The sequence below is a fragment of the Physeter macrocephalus genome, chromosome 5, assembly GCF_002837175.3.
Source record: "Physeter macrocephalus isolate SW-GA chromosome 5, ASM283717v5, whole genome shotgun sequence".
NCBI classification, from domain to species: Eukaryota; Metazoa; Chordata; class Mammalia; order Artiodactyla; family Physeteridae; genus Physeter; species Physeter macrocephalus.
This window is the reverse complement of record NC_041218.1, coordinates 33,507,991-33,528,240: the sequence shown is the minus strand read 5'-3', so window position 1 is coordinate 33,528,240 and position 20,250 is coordinate 33,507,991. Positions and strand designations below refer to the sequence as shown.

General features: G+C 40.9%; 1 protein-coding gene across 10 annotated transcripts in view; it reads left to right on the top strand.

Annotated features, from left to right (window-relative positions):
* ST7 (suppression of tumorigenicity 7) overlaps window positions 1-20,250 on the top strand; it is a 288,195-nt gene that overhangs the window by 153,598 nt on the left and 114,347 nt on the right. For all 10 annotated transcript variants that reach the window (XR_003679746.2, XM_028489838.2, XM_028489837.2 and 7 more), the window contains exon 2: window positions 10,337-10,419. Coding sequence is in view for 9 of the 10 variants with exons in the window: in XM_028489838.2 (XP_028345639.1) it covers window positions 10,337-10,419 (83 nt within the window). In the remaining variant the exon portion in view is untranslated. The remainder of the gene's footprint in view (window positions 1-10,336; window positions 10,420-20,250) is intronic.

Below are 20,250 nucleotides of genomic sequence, written 5' to 3'. Positions count from 1 at the left end.
TGTTAGCAGTTGCCTTATGTATTGAGGTGCTCCTATGTTGGGTGCATATATATTTATAATTGTTATATCTTCTTCTTGAATTGATCCCTTGATCATCATGTAGTGTCCTTCCTTTTCTCTTGTAACAGTCTTTCTTTTAAAGTCTATTTTATCTGATATGAGTATTACTACTCCAGCTTTCTTTTGATTTCCATTTGCATGGAATATCTTTTTCCATCCCCTCACTTTCAGTCTGTATGTGTCCCTAGGTCTGAAGTGGGTCTCTTGTAGACAGCATATATATGGGTCTTGTTTTTGTATCCATTCAGCCAGTCTGTGTCTTTTGGTGGGAGCATTTAATCCATTTACATTTAAGGTAATTATCGATATGTATGGTCCTATTACCATTTACTGAATTGTTTCGGGTTGTTCTTGTAGGTCTTTTCCTTCTCTTGTGTTTCTTGCCTAGAGAAGTTCCTTTAGCATTTGTTGTAAAGCTGGTTTGGTGGTGCTGAACTCTCTCAGCTTTTGCTTGTCTGTAAAGGTTTTAATTAGAGTTTCTGCTGAGAAATCAGCTGTTAACCTTATAGGAGTTCCCTTGTATGTTATTTGTCGTTTTTCCCGTGCTGCTTCCAATAATTTTTCTTTGTGTTTAATTTTGCCAATTTGATTACTATGTGTCTCAGCATGTTTCTCCTTGAGTTTATCCAGTATGGGACTCTCTGCACTTCCTGGACTTCGGTGGCTATTTCCTGTTTAATGTTGTCCCAGAGGTCTTTTAGGCTGTCTTCATTTCTTTTCATTCTTTATTCTTTATTCTGTTCCGCAGCAGTGAATTCCACCATTCTGTCTTCCAGGTCACTTATCTGTTCTTCTGCCTCAGTTATTCTGCTGTTGATTCCTTCTAGTGTATTTTTCATTTCAGTTATTGTTTTGTTCATCTTTGTTTGTTTGTTGTTTAATTCTTCTAGGTGTTTGTTAAACATTTCTTGCTTCTTCTTGATCTTTGCCTCCATTCTTTTTCCAAGATCCTGGATCGTCTTCACTATCAGTATTCTGAATTCTTTTCTGGAAGGTTGTCTATCTCCACTTCACTTAGTTGTTTTTCTGGGGTTTTATCACTTTCCTTCATTTGGTACATAGCCCTCTGCCTTTTCATCTTGTGTATCTTTCTGTGAATATGGGTTTTTTTTCACAGGCTGCAGGAGTGTAGTTCTTCTTGCTTCTGCTGTCTCCCCTCTGGTGGATTAGGCTATATAAGAGGCTTGTGCAAGTTTCCTGATGGGATGGACTGGTGATGGGTAGAGCTGGCTGTTGCTCTGGTGAGCAGAGCTCAGTAAAACTTTAATCCGCTTGTCTGCTGATGGGTGGGGCTGGGTTCCCTCCCTGTTGGTTGTTTGGCCTGAGGCGACCCAACACTGGATCCTACCCAGGCTCTTTGGTGGGGCTAATGGCGGACTCTGGGAAGGCTCATGCCAAGGAGTACTTCCCAGAACTTCTGCCAGTGTCCTTGTCCCCATGGTGAGCCACAGCCACCCCCCGCCTCTGCAGGAGACCCTCCAACACTAGCAGGTAGGTCTGGTTCAGTCTCCTATGGGGTCACTGCTTCTTCCCCTGGGTCCTGATGCGCACACTACTTTGTGTGTGCCTTCCAAGAGTGGAGTCTCTGTTTCCCCCAGTCCTGCCAAAGTCCTGCAATCAAATGTCACTAGCCTTCAAAGTCTAATTCTCTAGGAATTCTTCCTCCTGTTGTCGGACCCTCAGGTTCGGAAGCCTGACGTGGGGCATAGAACCTTCACTCCAGTGCATGGACTTCTGTGGTATAAGTGTTCTCCAGTTTGTTAGTCACCCACCCAGCAGTTATGGGATTTGATTTTATTGTGATTGCACCCCTCCTGCCATCTCATTGTGTCTTCTCCTTTGTCTTTGGATGTGGGGTATCTTTTTTGGTGAGTTCCAGTGTCTTCCTGTCAATGATTGTTCAGCAGTTAGTTGTGATTCCAGTGCTCTTGCGAGAGGGAGTGAGAGCACGTCCTTTTACTCCACCATCTTGAACCAATCTCAATGTCCCATTTGTTAAAATCAGGCCTCACTGCACACCTTAGCCTTCAGTTAGGACCACAGAATGGCTACACCTTGGAAAAGCTCTACTCCCTAAAGAAGAGTGATGCCCTAGCACTAAGAACAAAACCTAAAATAGAGCAATCCTAACAGAATAAAACCAAGTCTCAGTCTTGTTCTTTTTTAATTTCACAATCCCAGTGTCTTGTACCTTTTATAAGCCACATATATTTTGGATAAATGAATGAGCTAGCTAATATTAATAAATGTAGAACATTTCCTGAAAGATGTTTTAGACTATAGATTCATTACTCTTGTTTATATTCTTCTTACCTTTCTTAGTTATTTCCATGCATCTTAGAGTTAACAATGATCTGTTCAGACACCTGATTGCCACGAGTATTTTGAACGCTTTTAGGTAGTTACATCTATTCTAACCCTTTAAGTAATGAACTTTGCCACATGTAATCTTCGTAAATGAAACCATTAAGGCTTCTTTTTAAAAAAATAACTTCCAGTAAAGGAGGGGTAAATGAGAAGCTGATGACCATATTCTTTTCAAGATGATAGAGAAGTCCAAGCACATTTTTCATGGCAGATTCTGTAAGGAGCCTTTTGGAGCCCTCCAGTGTGAACACAAGAACCACGAAGAGTGTTCTTATACAACACTGGTTACAGCCACCCTACCGAAGTGTGTATTATAGTTCACTACAGTGATACTGGACCTTTCTGGAATTCAGCCATCCAGTCATCTTAACTCGTCAAACCACCGAGCTCTAAGAACAAAAGGCCAGTGTATATAACCCATACAGATGAGCATCAAAGAGTTACCAATGTGAGATCACGGGTCTTATTTTACATAGATCCAATGAACATCCTTGGCTCTGCTTAGCAGTCTTCTCAAAGGAACATTCCTTGATGAACATTCTGTCCCCCACCCTAGCCCAAGGCTGAGTTAGAAGTACCAACTTTCTATTTCCAGAGTAATGCTCAGAATTATTGCCTGTTAGTTCGGTTCCATGTCTGCCTCTTCCACAAAGTCCTGAGCTCCTTGAGGACAAGAACTATGTATTATATATCTTTGTATCCCCAGCATTTTACAGTGTTTGACATATGTTAAACATCAATATTTATTGAATGGCCAAAGTTATTTTTTGCCTTTGAAGGAACAGTAGATTTTTAAGTAGCATATTAAAAAGGAGAGAAAGTGGTTTGAAACAGGCACGCAACAACAACAAATAATAGTATGCCAGGTAACAAAAATGGTATGAGAAAGACTGAAAACAGTCTGGGATGACTTCATTTTGGAGGGAAAAAACATAGAGTACTTGAACAGTTTCTAAAAACATTTCTGAATGCTAGCACAGTACTATAGTTTATGTTAATTTTGTTGACTTAGGGCCATCAAATAAAGATTGAAATATTTTCTGAATATTTTGTTTAAAGATGCAGTCAAGTATGTAATGCATTTTGTAAACATTTCCTTGTTAAATTGTTTTAAAAAGAAAACGTGTGGTTTTTAATAGGATAGTTCCTTAGCTATCTCAAATAATTTAGTTCTGAGGGTTCTACATAGCCAAGGTCTTGCTGTGTGAGGATAGTATAAGTATGTCTGGACCTTCTTGATTTATTGGTGAGTAGTGGTCATTCAATCTACCTAATAAGCATCTCACACTGTGCAGGTACTCTGGGGATAGAAACACACACACACACACACACACACACACACACAAACACACACGATCAGAAGACAAGGTTAGAGCCATCAAAGACTCTATTTTTCCAGATACAGGAAGTTTTTTTTGTTTTTTTAATCAGAAGTCCTGGGATAATGTTATAACAACTTCATCACCTAGTCCTCTACCCTTATGCAGGCATGCAGTGTTCATCAAACATTGAGTACCCCTGTGGACCAGGCTCTATGCTGGGTGCTGGATGCTGTATGATGGAGGCACAGTGAGTGCTTGTAGGCTAGAGGAGGCCAGACCCTGGAGGACCATGTCTCCACGAGGCTTCTGTCTCTTTGCAGAATAAGTATAGGGAAGATTTTCTCCCATTAGAGGCAAATATGTCTTTTTCCTCCTAATGTTAAACAGTTTATGAGAAACAAAAAGATTCATAAATCTTCAACCCTAAATTAAAGCATGTTTTAAATAGCTAAAAATGTAAGACTTATACAAGCCTCTCTCCTGTTCTTGACTAGAGTTCCCCGTCATCAGGTTGCTTGTAAATAAAAGGGAACAGGTAATCTGAGATCTTGCTTCACTTGTCCTTTTGGGTTAGCGAGGTTTGTATGTGACTGGGCTTTGGGCAGTCCTTCATGGCTTGACAGATGGCCTCCCTCCAGCAAAGGACAGGGAACCATGAAGATTGAATACTGCTTCGTTATAGTTTCCCCGATCACAGCTGAGAAAAGAACGTGCTCAGCTCCACTCCTCAGTAGAGCCAGATGCCCAGTAAAGCAGAAACAGTATACCTGTAAAGTTGCCAAGGCAACATCAAGGGTAGAGGGAAGAGTAGACAGAATGATTTATGAAGGTTTCTTGCCATAAGAACGGGTCTAAAAATATACTTCCATGTCTTTTTCCTCTCAAGGATAAATGCCACAGGATTTATCCAGGGAATTGTGATGCATAAAGCTTGAGACCTTATCAGAGCTCAAGGAGACCAGGGGTAAAGGGCAAGGAGAAGGGAAACAGAAGCAACAAATGAGAAAATGTGCTCCTGGTGTGCTTTTAATCTTCTGTTGAACTGATGCAATTTTGCAGATGTAAAACTGACTTTTTTTGGAAACATGCAAATGTTGTATATATAAAATGTGCCTATTTTTTTTAAAGACCATTTACTGGGGTAAAATGAAGATACTTAGTTTCCGTATTTTAAAAAAATTTCCTCTGAGCTTTTACTTTAATATTAGTGGATTTGCAAAGGCAATCACAGATCAGCATGTGGAATGAATAACATGCTGTCATGGCAGCAGAGTTTGAAGTTGTATTTTATTTAGGAACAGTTTAGAAAGACGCTCTTGGAGCAGATAGAGTTGGCTTATCTTAGCACCCTTTCTGGGCTCACTGCAGTTAGCTGGAGTTATTGGATGTCCACATGGATTTTCACTTTCATGAATTATACATGATTCTATCAGTTTCATATTGCTGCGTAACAAATGATCATGGATATAGCAGCTTAAAACAGCACATATTTATTATTTCACAGCTTCTGTGGGTCAGGAGTACAGGCACAGTTTAGCTGGGTCTCACTAGGTTGTAATCAAGGTGTCTGTCAGGCTGTGATCTTATCTTCAGGCTCAAATGAGGGAGAGTCTACTTCCAAGTTCACTTAGGCTGGAGACTCAGGTTGGGACCATTGACCTAAATGATCATCAGCTAAATGAAATGAAGAAAAAGTAAAATTAAACAAGATAAACATTTCCTTTCCCTGGGATGCTTATTATGTACTTCTCTGGTAGAAGTTGTCAACTCCTTGGGAAAATAAATTGCACCTCACTGTGAGGGTTGAGGGAATGCCTGTTTCACGTGAGCCTCAGAACTACTCTGGGAAGGTGTGGGACTTTCCCAGGGCCACCATGCTGCAGTTGGTTTCACATTTAGAGACGAAGTCTCCTAACCCTGCTCTCTTTCCCAGGCATAATGCTTTTACACAAAATCTCTTTATTATTATTATTATTTTTCATACAGCTTAAATAGACGTAGTTTCTTTAACCTTTATTCCTAGGGACTTTAGTCTTAATCTTTTCAGTGATTGCTAATTGTTATAACTTTCTAATTTTTTCTACTTCACATGCCCTATTTTAGCAAGGTGTTCAATGGAACACAGGACAAAGCAGACCCATATTTTTGGGTGTTGTAGACTTTATCACACTGCATATTCAGCTCTATCTAGTCAGTACCTCCAAGTCTTTGATGCTGCCTTAACCTCTTTCTTTTTAAAAAAATTTTTTTTTCTATTTTTTATTGTATTTATTTTTGGCTGTGTTGGGTCTGTGTTGCTGCACGCGGGCTTTTTCTAGTTGCAGCGAGCGGGGGTTACTCTTTGTTGCGGTGCGCGGGCTTCTCATTGCGGTGGCTTCTCTTGTTGCGGAGCCCCGGATCTAGGTGCATGGGTTTCAGTAGTTGTGGCGCATGGGCTCAGTAGTTGTGGCTCATGGGCTCTAGAGCACAGGCTCAGTAGTTGTGGTGCACAGGCTTAGTTGTTCCGTGGCATGTGGGATCTTCCCAGACCAGGGCATGAACCCGTGTCCCCTGCACTGGCAGGTGGATTCTTAACCACTGCGCCACCAGGGAAGCCCAACCTCTTCTTTCAAGGGCTTGAATAAGGCGGAATATATCTTAAGGAGTCAAACACTTCTTAAGCGTTATGTGCTCACTCTGTTTTACAGAACATCTTTTCCAGGAGTCTAATTTGGGACTTGTTTGTGCTCTGAAGGATACAGGAGAAGGCTCTTACTGTCACGAGGGCCAGAAACAGGGCTGGCTCCTCACAGACAGGGCCTCACAGGGCCATTCCGAGTGACTCCTCATTAAGCCCTCCGGTGTTCTAGTTCCCTGCTCACAGGAGTGATTCTTCACTTTCCACAGTTGACCTGTTGTGCTATATTCTTCCCTCCTCACTTCTGTGATCCAGAGGGGTCATTGAGTTTTCAATCCATTAACCCATCCCTCCTACCTCGTTTCTTCTCAGACCTGTACTTAATTTCTTCCTGTTTACTCATTGATTAAATGAGAAGACTGTACCAAGTTAAAGTTCAGCATCTTCAGAATGCCTGATGACACAGTCCCTAAGGCTGCCCTTGAATAACTGATGCAGTATTCTTTGAGCAGTGACCGGTTAGAGTGCCCATCTGGATCTGATGAAAAGCCTTCTGACTTATTAATTTTTGTTTCCAGGTTGCTGTAGGACATTGTATAATTTATTTTTACCAAAGCTAGATTAGGCTTTACTGTTTGTTTTTGAATTTGTTTTTCCTTAGCCCCAGCACCTGTGGAGATAGTATCGATATGTCTACAGATGTCAGGAATATCCACTTTTTTTTTTTGCGGTACGCGGGCCTCTCACTGTTGCGGCCTCTCCCGTTGCGGAGCGCAGGCTCCGGACGCGCAGGCGCAGTGGCCATGGCTCACGGACCCAGCCGCTCGGCGGCATGTGGGATCCTCCTGGACCGGGGCACGAACCCGCGTCCCCTGCATCGGCAGGCGGACTCTCAACCACTGCGCCACCAGGGAAGCCCCAGGAATATCCACTTTATGTTTCAAACCACACACCCCACAGTTTTCTGATCTTTTAGGTACTTCATCAGACCCTCATATATTTTCAAAAATAATTGCTAGTGACCCTGATGAAACTAGGCCAGATATTCCTAGGTTTAAGGCAGTCCGGTTTGCAATGTGCAGCCCTCCTAATTTAACGGGGGAATCTTTAACTAGATGCTCCCCTTCAGGGTGGCTTCTTGCCCTTCCACCCTGGGGCTACACACACTGATGATAAGATCCCAGTGGACTTATCTTTAACAGTCAGTGATAAAAATAAGTACAGTGTTAAAAAACATCCATCTTTCAGTATCACTTATTTAGAGCTTCTTCTCCTTTTCTAATGAAAGGCTACTGTTTTCCTTTTGCTATTTTGTTCCTTAATGCTTTTCAGCAGCGTTCTCATGTTGCACCCTTTATGCCATGAGCCTGAGCTCTGGAGGCTGGATGACTGGTGGTCAGCTCTTTGCCCAGCCTCCACCTGTGAAATAAGATGAATAATAATATTGACCTCACAGAGTTGAAGTGAGAATTAAGTTCTCTAATTTGTAAAATTGCTTTGTTTTAAACTTTAAACACATAGATAGATAGATTCAAATGGCAAGGACTGATTGTTGATATTTGTGCTCTGAATTGCTAAATGCCATGTCTTAATGATGTTAGCCAGAATGCCCAGTAAGACTGTAAAATTAATAGTTATTAAATGAACACCTCCCACTCTCTAAATGTTTTATATTTCTATTTTTCTCATTCTTTATTTGTGTCTCTATTTCTTTTAATGCCCACCACTCTCTTTCCCAACTCTGGTAGCTTTCTATAACTGGATATAGTAGAGAAGCATGTTTTAATTTTTGTATTACCTATGGTAGCTATATAATCTTAGGTAAAACTAAAGGTATAGAATGTTTATTTTTATCTCTTTAAAAAACTCACATAGTTTCTTTTTTTTCACTTGTCAGTTCATTCTATAATGTTTTGTCCCCAGTGGATCAGCAATTTTCAGTAGAAAATCTTTTTTCCTCTATTGCTTTGTGCCTTTGTTGCTGGGGAGTTAGCAGGGCTACCAAAGCACTTCAAATTCAGGCAAGTCTTTTCCTCTTTCTTTTAGAAATGGATTTTGTTGAATTCTATGTTCAGTTTGTCCCCAGAAACTTACTGAAAAGTATATGGTACAGATATGAATGTTCATAAATACAGAATAACAAAGTGAGTACTCTATTTTGGTGACTTTTTTAAAATAATGGAAAATGTGGGATCATTCATAGCATGAGGAGGGGAATTTTGAGAATTTTAGGCACCTCAGAATCAGACTGTCAATTACAAGCTTTAGGTTAGTTTTCTTAATGGCCAAGCATAACCACCTCAGCTCAACTGTACCTCCTCTTGCCTCACAGCCCTAGGCTGACTGCTTCTTCTGTGCTTTTCTCTGCCTCCCTGAAAGAGTCCACTTAGTCAAGTTGTGACTATTGACTGAGCACTTTGTGTTAGTCCAGATTCGTGATTGCAAATGACAGACCATGAGTCACGACAAACCAATCCATTTAAAGTGGGTGTTGCGGGGAGAAGGTTTACTGAGAGCATGCCCAGTAACCAGGAAGGATGGAGTTAGTGCATCCTTCCACGTTTGTGCGTTTGCGAAGGGTCCACAGCCCAAGCTCCTTCCCTCTTCAACCCGTGCAACCAGCTGGAAAGGCTGTGTGCTGTTTCCTCAGGGCCTCAAAGCAGGCCCCGTCCTTCGCTCACATTGCTCTCCTTTCCTCCTCCTGCCCACTTTGGTCTGGTTAACTCCTGCTTACTCTCCCAGACATCTTCCTGACTCCCAGCCTGAGATGCATACCTTTTATGTGTTTTCATAAAATTCTGTGCACAGGACCCTTCTATGCACTTATCAAAACTGTCTGGTGATTGCTTGTTTACGTGTCTGTTTCCCAGCTAGCCTTTGGCCTTCTAGAGGGTGGGAGCTGTCTCTGAATCATGCTTCCATTCTTTGTCCACAGTCTCATTCATAAACAGAGAGAAGCATTTGTTGAATGAGTGAGCATAGGATCTTTGTTCATGTTGGTGACTTTGCTTTCTGGGCTGATCTCTGTTCATGCTGGTGACTTTGCTTTGACAAATACAAAAGCCTTTTCCCCTAATGATATAAAAGTCCTACTTCTAATGTTCTTCCTTTTAAAACAGGACTGGATATGATCCCCTTCCACAAACATATTCGGTAAAGAAATGTGAATACGCATGCAAAAAACCCTTTAGGTCAGTTGTTGTTTTGGTAGTAGTCAAAGTTTTGTGCAATTTCTAGATATAAATAATGACTTAAAATATACTTATAAAATGTATAAGTGACCTTACTTAATGGGCAACCAGATCAACTGTGTAGTTGATATCAACAAAGTGTCAGGAGCAGGTCAGGAAGGTGTCTGACACATTCATTTTTAGTGGCTTATTTTTCATCTTTTCTGCACTGAATACAATTATTTTGATGAGCAGTCTGACAACCTTGTAAGTTAGCTGAAAAAATTTTACTGATATATGCTAACTTATATGCTAACTCGTCCCTTCTTTTTCAGGGGTAAACATAGTGTTAGAATCTTTAATAACTGTTTAATATAGTTATTTTTCATTTGTTCTAAGGTTGAAATATGCTTGTTGGCTCATCAAAGACTCTGATGTGAGGGTCCCACAAAACATATTAGGGTACCTTCTGTTCCTCTCTAACAGTTTAATAACCAGCTTTGATTTGACTCCTCAGTGGCTGTAAATCCATGAAAATCATTCACAACAATAGTTCTGGGAGCAGAAACAAAAAGCTGCCCTTTCTTCTTGTATGTAGTTGTTTTCTTTTAGAATATATAACTTGAATCTAGTATTCCGAGCCTGTGTAGTGCTGAACCATTTTAGTGGCCCTTGGCTATGATTCTAATAATTCTTGTCATCAGAAACAAATGATTTCACCAGAAAGGAAAATGAGAACTGGTTTTACTGATGACATACTCATGCATTCTTTGTTCTTCTCCCTCTCTCTTGTTTTTCAGTGAGCATGTTTTTGAACACATTAACACCGAAGTTCTACGTGGCCCTGACAGGCACTTCCTCACTAATATCAGGGCTTATTTTGGTAAGTGGTGGAATCCCTTCTATTTAAAAACATGCTGATTACTAATATATATGTTATATATGTACAAGAAAAAATTCTGGAAGAGTATATACCAGCACCTTACAGTGACTGCGTGTGTGTTTATGTTGGATAGGGGACTGATAGAGACCTTTTACTATCCAGGTCATATGTTTTTAAAATATTGGAAAAAAGATTTTTTTAAACAATTATATACTGCTTTTGTTGAAGGAAAAAACAAAATGGAAAATAAAGGAAGACATAATTCTGTGTCAAATTCTAATGTCTAAGATACTATAAGGTAAGTGTGACTCGGTTAAACTAAAATGTTTTTCATTGCCCTTTTCAAAATGGATTATTGGACATAATCAAGATCAGTAGAAATATAGCTCAGTTTCTTTAAATATATTGACATGGATGTGGCAGTTCTAAGCTTTTTCCCCCTTCATCTCCTTTTCTTTTAAAATTTACATATATTTCCCTATTGCTTCCTTGAAAAAAAATCCCCAGTAGGCAAAAAGCAATATGATAATCACCCCTAAGGCTCCATTGCCTTATGCGCTAAATAGTTATAGGTGTAATAAGTTATAACACCTGCAGTGGTTTTCTTTAATTTAAGTGACCTTAGAGGGGGCCATCTAAACTAGTGGAATCACTCTAATATAATTAAATTTATATTAAGGACCTTTAAGGAGAAAGAGGTTTTAGAAAGCTTTTTTTTCCTCTACACATATTGCTGTGATTACTAATTATTATAGAGACATGGACAAGAAACAGTACAATGAGGTAACTGCTAGTGCTGTTTCCATTTTACTAATACATAAGCTGGATAGGAAGTAACCTATCTTAGGTCACATAGCTGGCAAGTGGCAGAACAGGATTTCAACCCAGACTGGCTTGCATCAGAGCCTGTGCTTTCATCACTCACTTCACTGCCTCTCTGGTTAAGTTCTCAGCTGTTTTTCCAGCTTGCTGAACAAATGGCAAGTCTGGATTTTATTCTAGTAGTATCTTGGTGTGGGTTCACTAGGCTATAAATTAATTACCAGAATGCAGGGTGAGCTAAGCCTAACAGTCATTTTCCCTTCTCACTTAGAGATGGTGATGTCCCATCTCCTTGCTTCTCTTCTCCTCCAAATAAAGGGGTTTCCTTAGACCATGACCACCTTTGCAGATCCCGGCTTGTGAGGCTTTCTCCCTGTGTGTGGAGTGCAGCTGCTGAAGCCTGATGATCGCTGCCGTGTTGTTTTATGATATATTTGCCTTGCTGCATTCCTAGGAAGCAGAGGATACTCCTGACTAATGTAAAACTTTGAGCAAAGGAAAACCTCTGATGTGTGAAGATTTTGAAAGGCCTTCTCAAAAATGCTTGGTCTGTCATATATACACTACCAAATGTAAAATAGATAGCTAGTGGGAAGCAGCCGCATAGCACAGGGAGATCAGCTCGGTGCTTTGTGACCACCCAGAGGGGTAGGGTAGGGAGGGTGGGAGGGAGATGCAAGAGGGAGGAGATATGGAGATCTATATATATGTATATGATTCACTTTGTTGTACAGCAGAAACTAACACAACATTGTAAATCAATTATACTCCAATAAAGATGTAAAAAAATAAAAATAAAGTGTAAAGAACACTAAATCACCTCTAAAAAAATTAAAAAATAGAAAAATAAAAAAGGGTGGATATATGTATATGTATAACTGATTCACTTTGCTGTACAGCAGAAAGTAACACAACTATTTTATTTCATTTAAAACAATTTTTATTATTATTTTTTTAACATCTTTATTGGAGTATAATTGCTTTACAATGGTGTGTTAGTTTCTGCTTTATAACAAAGTGAATCAGTTATACATATACATATGTTCCCATATCTCTTCCGTCTTGCGTCTCCCTCCCTCCCACCCTCCCTATCCCACCCCTCTAGGTGGTCACAAACCACCGAGCTGATCTCCCTGTGCTATGCAGCTGCTTCCCACTAGCTATTTTACGTTTGGTAGTGTGTATATGTCCATGCCACTCTCTCACTTAAACACAACACTTTAAATCAACTATACTCCAATAAAAATTTAAAAAATAATAATATATTAAAAAAAATTCTTGGTCCGTACTGAAGACAAAGTCACTACCATGTGGGAATAGCTCTTGATAGCTTTAGGCTCCTCCTTTAGAGATTGTTGACACTGGTGGTATCCAGCCCTTGGGGACTCAGCTTTTCTAGCCCTTGAAATGCACCCAGGGCTGAGCTTTCTCTTCAGCCACTGTTCTTTTCTGCCAAGTGCATTTCATGGAGAGGCAGCATTGAGGTCAAGGGTCAGGTGCTTTGCAGAATAGCTGTGTGCATAGAACTGCTTAGTGGTTTGTTCCCTGGCACCAGAGAGATAATTACCTAACTACTCTCCCATGAGCAATGTCAAGGGAGCCAGGCGGTGAATACTGATCATGCAATGTGGTGTCTTAGGCGAAGAGAGGTAAACACAAACAAACAGAAAACCCCCCTGCTATTTCCCCTATGAAGGAAAAATCAGTTAACTGAACAAACATACATAGAAATAAAATGTGTTTGGCAAATGCTGCTTTTACACTAACATGTTTAAAAATAAGTGAGGACTCAGAAGTGTGTATTTTACTAGGTATCACTGCTAGTTCTTTCACAAGTTGAAAGCCAGCAATGAGTTTGTTATGCCACCTACTCGTCATTCTTCCCTTACGGTTCCTGGGCCCATATCCCCTCCAGGCACCTCCTTCCCTTGCTTAACTTCAAGCTGTCCCCTCTGGCCACTTGGCACAAGCTTTCTCATCTCAGCCCAGTTCCAGCCACAGGAACTGCACCTGTTGTCACAGTCCAAACCCACCAATTTAGTCTTTTATCTGCTGTAGGAAGAACATGCCCAGTCTGCTTGATGTAGCCTCTGTGTGCAATGTTTATTTCTGTGGAAAAAATTTCTGAGTTTTGTTTTTGCTCTTGAGAATGGTAAGGTGGATATGTGGAGAAAATGCTCCCCTTAATTTTCTCAAAATGTTGGTACAATGGAGAAAATGCTGCTGTATTGACATTTATACATAGATCCCTATGTCCCCATTAACATGTGTATAAACATGCTCCTACACCTACGTGTTACACATGCATGTTAAATACAGAGATATGGGAAAAGGCAGCCAGAGCAATATTTTTAAAAATGATAATCAAGAATAAAAATAGAAAATTAGGGCTTCCCTGGTGGCGCAGTGGTTAAGAATCCGCCTGCCAATGCAGGGAACACGGGTTCGAGCCCCGGTCTGGGAAGATCCCACATGCCGCGGAGCAACTAAGCCCATACACCACAACTGCTGAGCCTGCACTCTAGAAGCCGCGTGCCACAACTACTGAAGCCCGCGTGCCTAGAGCCCGTGCTCTGCAGCAAGAGGAGCCACCGCAATGAGAAGACCGCGCACCACAAGGAAGAGTAGCCCCCGCTCGCCGCAACTAGAGGAAGCCCAAACGCAGCAACAGAGACCCAATGCAGCCAAAAATAAAATAAATAAATTTTTAAAAAAAAGAAAAAAAAATTAAAATAGTAAATAAAAGAATTAATTCAGGGATTAGGCGTAAAACAATTGTTTTCAGAAAAGCAGTAGAAGAGATGACAATTAGATAGGAATCAGTTGTAATGAAAGGCCCTTTTATTGTGTTTTCCAATCTATGCCAGGTACTGTTTTGAGCACTTTGAATGTATTATTTCATTTAATTCTAAGTGAATTCTAATTCTGATTTCATTGAAATTCTAAGTGGTTGATATAACCAATGCCTTTATGCTCTGAGTATAAACAGACACAAAATTTAAATAAATTGCCCAAGGATATATAGCAGACAGATGGTGAGATTTGAATTTGGATCTGTCTGACCATGCCCTCTATCCCCTCCTGTTCAAAAGTAAGGGAGTGGGACTAGAAGATTGTTATGGCTCCTTTCAGCTCTTTTTCATTCATCTAAAGAACTTGACCTCCACTTGACCTGAAAAATCATGCAGTTGCAGGGCTGGAGGAAGGAACCCTCAGAAGCCATCCAGTTTTAGCCAGCAAAGACCTGAGGAACAGGCACCCAGAAAGCTTATGACTTGCCTAGGTCACCTTGCTAGGTAAGGTATAGGGAAGGCTCGAATTTAAATTTCCACTGCTTTGTCCCAGCATCATTCTGCCTCTCATAAACATGTTGACTAGGAAGATGGGTAGCAGCATTGTCTAGTGGTTGATTTATTCCTTTGAACAGACCCATAGAAATGGGTCAGGTAGATAAGAATGCAGAGAGGAGAGAAGGAAAAGAAAAAGAAAAAGAGAAAGGAAAGGGGGAGGGAGGGAGACTGCAAATGTCTCTGGAGGGAACATTTTTTCTTTTTCCAATCAGCCATGGATTAGGTCAGATTTGGTCAGTCTAGAACATGGACCATCACTTAACACAATTTATAATTTCATTGGTGACATTTATGGTCTTATCCTCTCTGTGATGGAAACTTCACAAAGGCTAGGAACATATCTGTGTTTTTGTGTTCAACTGTATAATGTTTGGGTAGACTCTTAAGAAATATTTGTGGAATGCACACAGATCCAGTGAGTGAATGAATTAACTGACTGTGTCAGAATTATCTGGGGAGCTTGTTTAAAGTGATGGATTTCTGAGTACCACCCCAGAGCAGCTGAATCAGAACCTCTAGGGCAAGGACCTAGAGGAAAGCTGCCATCCAGGAGGAGCTGACAGAGATTGGGCGCCATGGCACAGGCTGGCATTTCCCACTTGTCAGTGGTCCCCATGACTTCACCCCAGGAGAGTGATCCTCCCGTCCAGGCCATAGTCATTAATGCTACAGTGGAAAATCTCATCCTGTGAACATGCAGACACTGAGGTGGGGATGGATCACTGGCTGTTGACCTTGAAGAGAACCTCACTTCTCTGTCTCCTCTCTTTTCTTAAAACCTTGGCAATAGGTGGCCAGGAAAGGGGGAGGAAGGACATGAAGAGCAGTTCTTTACACAGCCCCCCTGAACTGGTTAGGGGAACAGATGACTGAGGGGTGAGTGGCTGGGCCCAAGGCTGCAGGAGGCCAAGACCCACTCTGTAGCTCTTTGGTATTCCTAAACAAAACAGGCAGGAGCCAGGAGGAAAGGAGGGGGTGGGAGGGGGAGAGAAAGAGAGAGAGGTGTGGGGGAGAGAAAGAAAGAAAGAAAGGAAAAGAAAGGAAAGAAGGAAGGAAAGAAAGAAAGAAAGAAAGAGAGAGAAAGAAAGAAAGAAAAGAAAAAGAAAGAAAAAAGGGAAGGAAGGAAGGAAGGGGGAGGGAGGGAGGAAGCAAGTTAGTTCTGTCATGAGGAATTGGGAGGGACTTTGAAAGGGTCAGTGGTATGGAGGAAAGGGTATACTTGCAAATTCTAACAGGAAACTAAAAATGTTATGGATATTATTATAATCCATGCCAATTGCCTTGGTTTATCTTCAAGCCTAGAAGATCCCCTCTTGTCAAAAAACTGTTTACCACTAGATATATTTCAAGACTTAGAGCAGGTGTCAATTTGGCAGTCTATTTGGGAGTAGACTGCCAGAGTTTCATATTTCCTCTTCAATCTCCACCATTGCTGTATCTATCCTGTGATATCATCATCTACTTTAATCCTTGGGAAACACATAGCCAATTTCAGGCTGTGACATCTTTGTGTTTCCCATGGGTTTAATGGAATTACATTGTGGAATTACAGTGGTGCTGCTATGTGGAAATTACAATGGTGCTGCTATGTGGAAATCCTGAAGCATTTTTGAGTATGTTATAGGATACGGGGAGAGAAGTGTTTTATATATAGAACATGCAATTCAAGAAGGGGAGGTCTTGTTGGATAGGAAGAATCTAGGCATCTTTAGGAAAGATTCAGCTTTTAGGTCTGCAAGAGAGATGGAAGCGCCTTGTTTGTTAACCCTTTGCCAGATTTTTGTTCCTTCCCTGCAGGTGAAGATGAGATAAATTTACACCCTTAGGCCAGCTGCAACCCTGGATCTCCACTCCCAGCCCACAGCCCCATTGCTCCTTGACCATCCCCTCTGCTTCTGTCATACAGTAATGGAGAGGGTTACGAGGCCTAGGTAACTGGGTTCTTGACAAATGAGTCTTTGTTTTAAATATGATCTGGGTCCTGAGTATAGCATATGGCCCTCTGATCCAAACCATTTCTTTGACCCTCACATTCCCAATTGCATCCCTGCTTCCCTTATTCTCAGACAATAACCCTTACCTGCATCTCCACTGAGATCAGTGTCACCTACATTTTATCCATTTGTTGCCTTCTTACCTGTAAAACAGCTCATCTCACACCCTGTTTTCCAAAATAGAATGTATTCTTCTGTTCATTACTGCTTCCCTTTCATCCTTAGAGCAAGAAATGGTAAGGTACCTTTTTAAGGCAGGGTAAATGTTCTTCCTGGGCTCTTGGTGTCATGCCTCCTGGTCATTTGTATGCTTTTGCACTTCGGTTTCTCTCTTTCTACTAGTTTCTTTCCTCTTCCACAAATATGTATAGGTCTCTCTTTTTTTATAACAAACAAAATGTACACAAAGCCTTTCATTGGTCCTGCTGTTTATTTAAACAATATCCCATTAAATCACCAGGCCAGCCCTTATCATCCATCCGTTCAACCTTTTAGCCATCTATCTATTCAGTCTTCAAACCATCCATCCTTCCATCCATCCATCCATCCATACATCCAACATTAACTGAGTGACCTTATTTTACACATTAGGTAACTGAGCCCCAGAGAATCAAGAGTACCAACCAAGACATACAACTCAGCTATTATGAAATATTTTAGGGCCTTTACCTTTCAGCTAGATGGTAGGGTCATTGTTGACTTCCTGAATGACAAACCTAATTGATGCTTTTTAGTTCTCATCTTACTTGATCTGTATAATTCTTGGGGTAAAGAGATTACACTTTTAAAGACTATGAAATGTGTAAATTTATGTTTTAATTTTATGGTTATTTGTCAGATTAAAAACTGTTTTGTTCCACTGTGGCAACTCCATTTAGCTACTAGCATGTCTAAGAGCTAGTTTTAAAATCTAAATTTGTTTATGAGAGCTTTGCTGTTTACACTGTAGGTTATGCACCAGGGAGAATAATTAAAAGTGACACCAAATATGTGCGTGTTAAATAACACCATCTGCCCATTTGGATCTGTGCAGCTCTTTAAAAATACTGTGAGGTTCTGGCCCAAATCCTGTCATGTTTCAGTATATGGGACAGATTATTATGCTAAGACCCCAGATTAGAAGATTTGGTTTGAAGTTTAAGAAGGCTTCAAGTCCTTTCCTACTTCTTTTTAGTAGTTGTTCATTTAATTCATATTAGAGTATCAGCCCCAGTGCATTGTGGACACTAGTATAAAGGACTGTGTTAGGAAAGAAGCCATCTACTGCTCTGATAGGACAGGCTTGAGAAGACCCTCCTTTGCCTCCCAAGCAGCTGCATGAATAACCCAGTCTTTACTGAGGTCTGTTATTTTTGCATTAGAAATACTGGGTGGAAGTTCTGTCTCCTGTTATAATGCAAATACCCCATTAACATGAATCATTTATACCTTAGGATGTATTATCCAGTCCCATTTGATAGACTACTTCTTGATTAGTTTTGATAGCTAAGAAAGCAAAAAGAGACAGTGGAGTTGGAGGGCATTTGAAAGTGAAGATTTTAAAAGGGAAGCGATAGGCTACATCTGTCTGTTTAAATGAACAAGAGAGTTATAAAAAGATGTCTTGTTTTAGGGCCCTAGTAAGATTAGTGGCTCAAGAGCTGGGGCTTCAGGCTAAATAACTACTTAATTAGCTATGTGACTCTGGTCAGGTCACCACACCTTGACATGTAGCCCTCATTCCTCATCTCTAAATGAAACTGTTCATGGTCCTTTAGGGTCCCTTTTAGTGCTGATGTTCTCCGATTCTGCTAGAGAAACTGAGAAATCTGAAAGAGTCCCAAAGTGGTTTTTTTTTTTGGGGGGGTGGTGAATGGGAGCAACTTGTGAGAGGCATTGTGGGTCTGTGGCATGCACTGGTAGTAGCAGGGCCTACATCTGTGTTCTGTGGACCTGGAGCACAGCCCATGCCTGGAATGGAGCATTTAGTGCTGTGTAAATGAATGAATGAAGGCCTGGCAGATGCCTTAACAGCATAAAATAGAAAGCAGAGTAAAGACTTGGGGCAAAGAAAACTCTACCCCACAAGTGATTGAGAGCCATTGCCAGTTCTGTGACCATTGTTCTGGGTCCTTTGGAGCCTTCCATCTCTTCTAATAAAGGCAAAGCCATGAATCTTTTTTGGGTGGTCAGGACCAAATGGAGAGCAGTCTCCTTTTTCACAATGATTACCACGGCTCTCAGCCAACCATTTAGTAACAAGATGCTGTACTATCCTGAATTGTAGACCGGCAAGAAGAGGGGTGCCCCACAGCAGTATGTGAGGTGTGCTGACTATGTACAGCATCCATGTAATAAATGATAGCTTTGGTATTGCTTTTGGGAACCAACTATGCAGAAGGCACTGAACTAGGTCTTTTACATGGGGTTTGAATCTAGGTGTTTTACATGAGTGTGAAATTGAGGACCCTCAAGGGTAAATAACAAATATGATTTCCGCTTTACAGTTGAAAAAACTGATGTTAAAATAGATTAAATAACTCACTTGAGGTTACAAATTCCCTTCTAGATCCATGGGTTAGTAAATTTGCCATTCTTGAACTTTCTGCTTTCTTCAAGCAAGATCTTTTATTCCTAGCATTCCAGATGTTACAGACTGGTCCTATCCGTTCTTAGCTTTCATATTGTATTCTCCCTGTCTTCTCAGTCAAATTATTTAAATGTTTTAACATGTGAAAATTCATATAATCAAAAGGAATAACCCTTTGGAATTAAATCAAGTTTTCCTGTTATAGGATTGCAAACATTTGGTTTGATTAAGAGTTCCTTCTGAAAAAAAAAAAGAGTTCCTTCTGGTCATTTGTAGATGTTCTTTCTGTCCTTTTAAAGAAATTTTTGGTAGAGCAAAATATCAATTTTTAAATGATAGCCCAAAGTCCGTTCCACAGAAGATAACAAAATCTTGTTTTTATGAAATAAGTAAGGATAAAGGTAATTAAGTCTATGTTATTTCCACATTCTATATTATATTACAAAACTATAGTATAGTTATCTTAGGAGACTCTGGGATATAGTTGATTCTTAAATTTCTTCTGTGTAGTGATTTGTGACTGCTTAAGGAACGAATCGCAAATCAGGGAAGCCAAGGAAAGGATGTGGGGAGAGCAGCTTCAAACAGTGGTGGGAAAGTGTTCAGAGGGGGTTTGGGGGTAGGGACAGGTAAAACGATTGGGGGAGGTGGCTGGCTTTCCCCGTGCTCAGGAGCCCTGATTTCAGTCTAGTCATGTGAGCATCCGTGCTTCTTTCCTTTTATTAATGAAAGTTATTTCTTTTTTCCCTTGCAAACAGCACATAACAACTGGTAAGCTTGTGAGCTAGGAAACATTAATGGTGTACAACAGATGCTAGCATTTACAAAGCACACTCAGCAGGTGGGACGCTACTGAATCTCTCAGCAGTTGGGTGCCCTCGATACATGAAATAGGATGACTTTTATTCTTTCTGTAAAGCCGGATTTCTCTAGGGAGATGCTTTTTTTTTTTTTGGCGGTACGCGGGCCTCTCACTGCTGGGGCCTCTCCCGTTGCGGAGCACACGCTCCGGACGTGCAGGCCCAGCGGCCATGGCTCACGGGCCCAGCCGCTCCGCGGCATGTGGGATATTCCCGGACCGGGGCACGAACCCGCG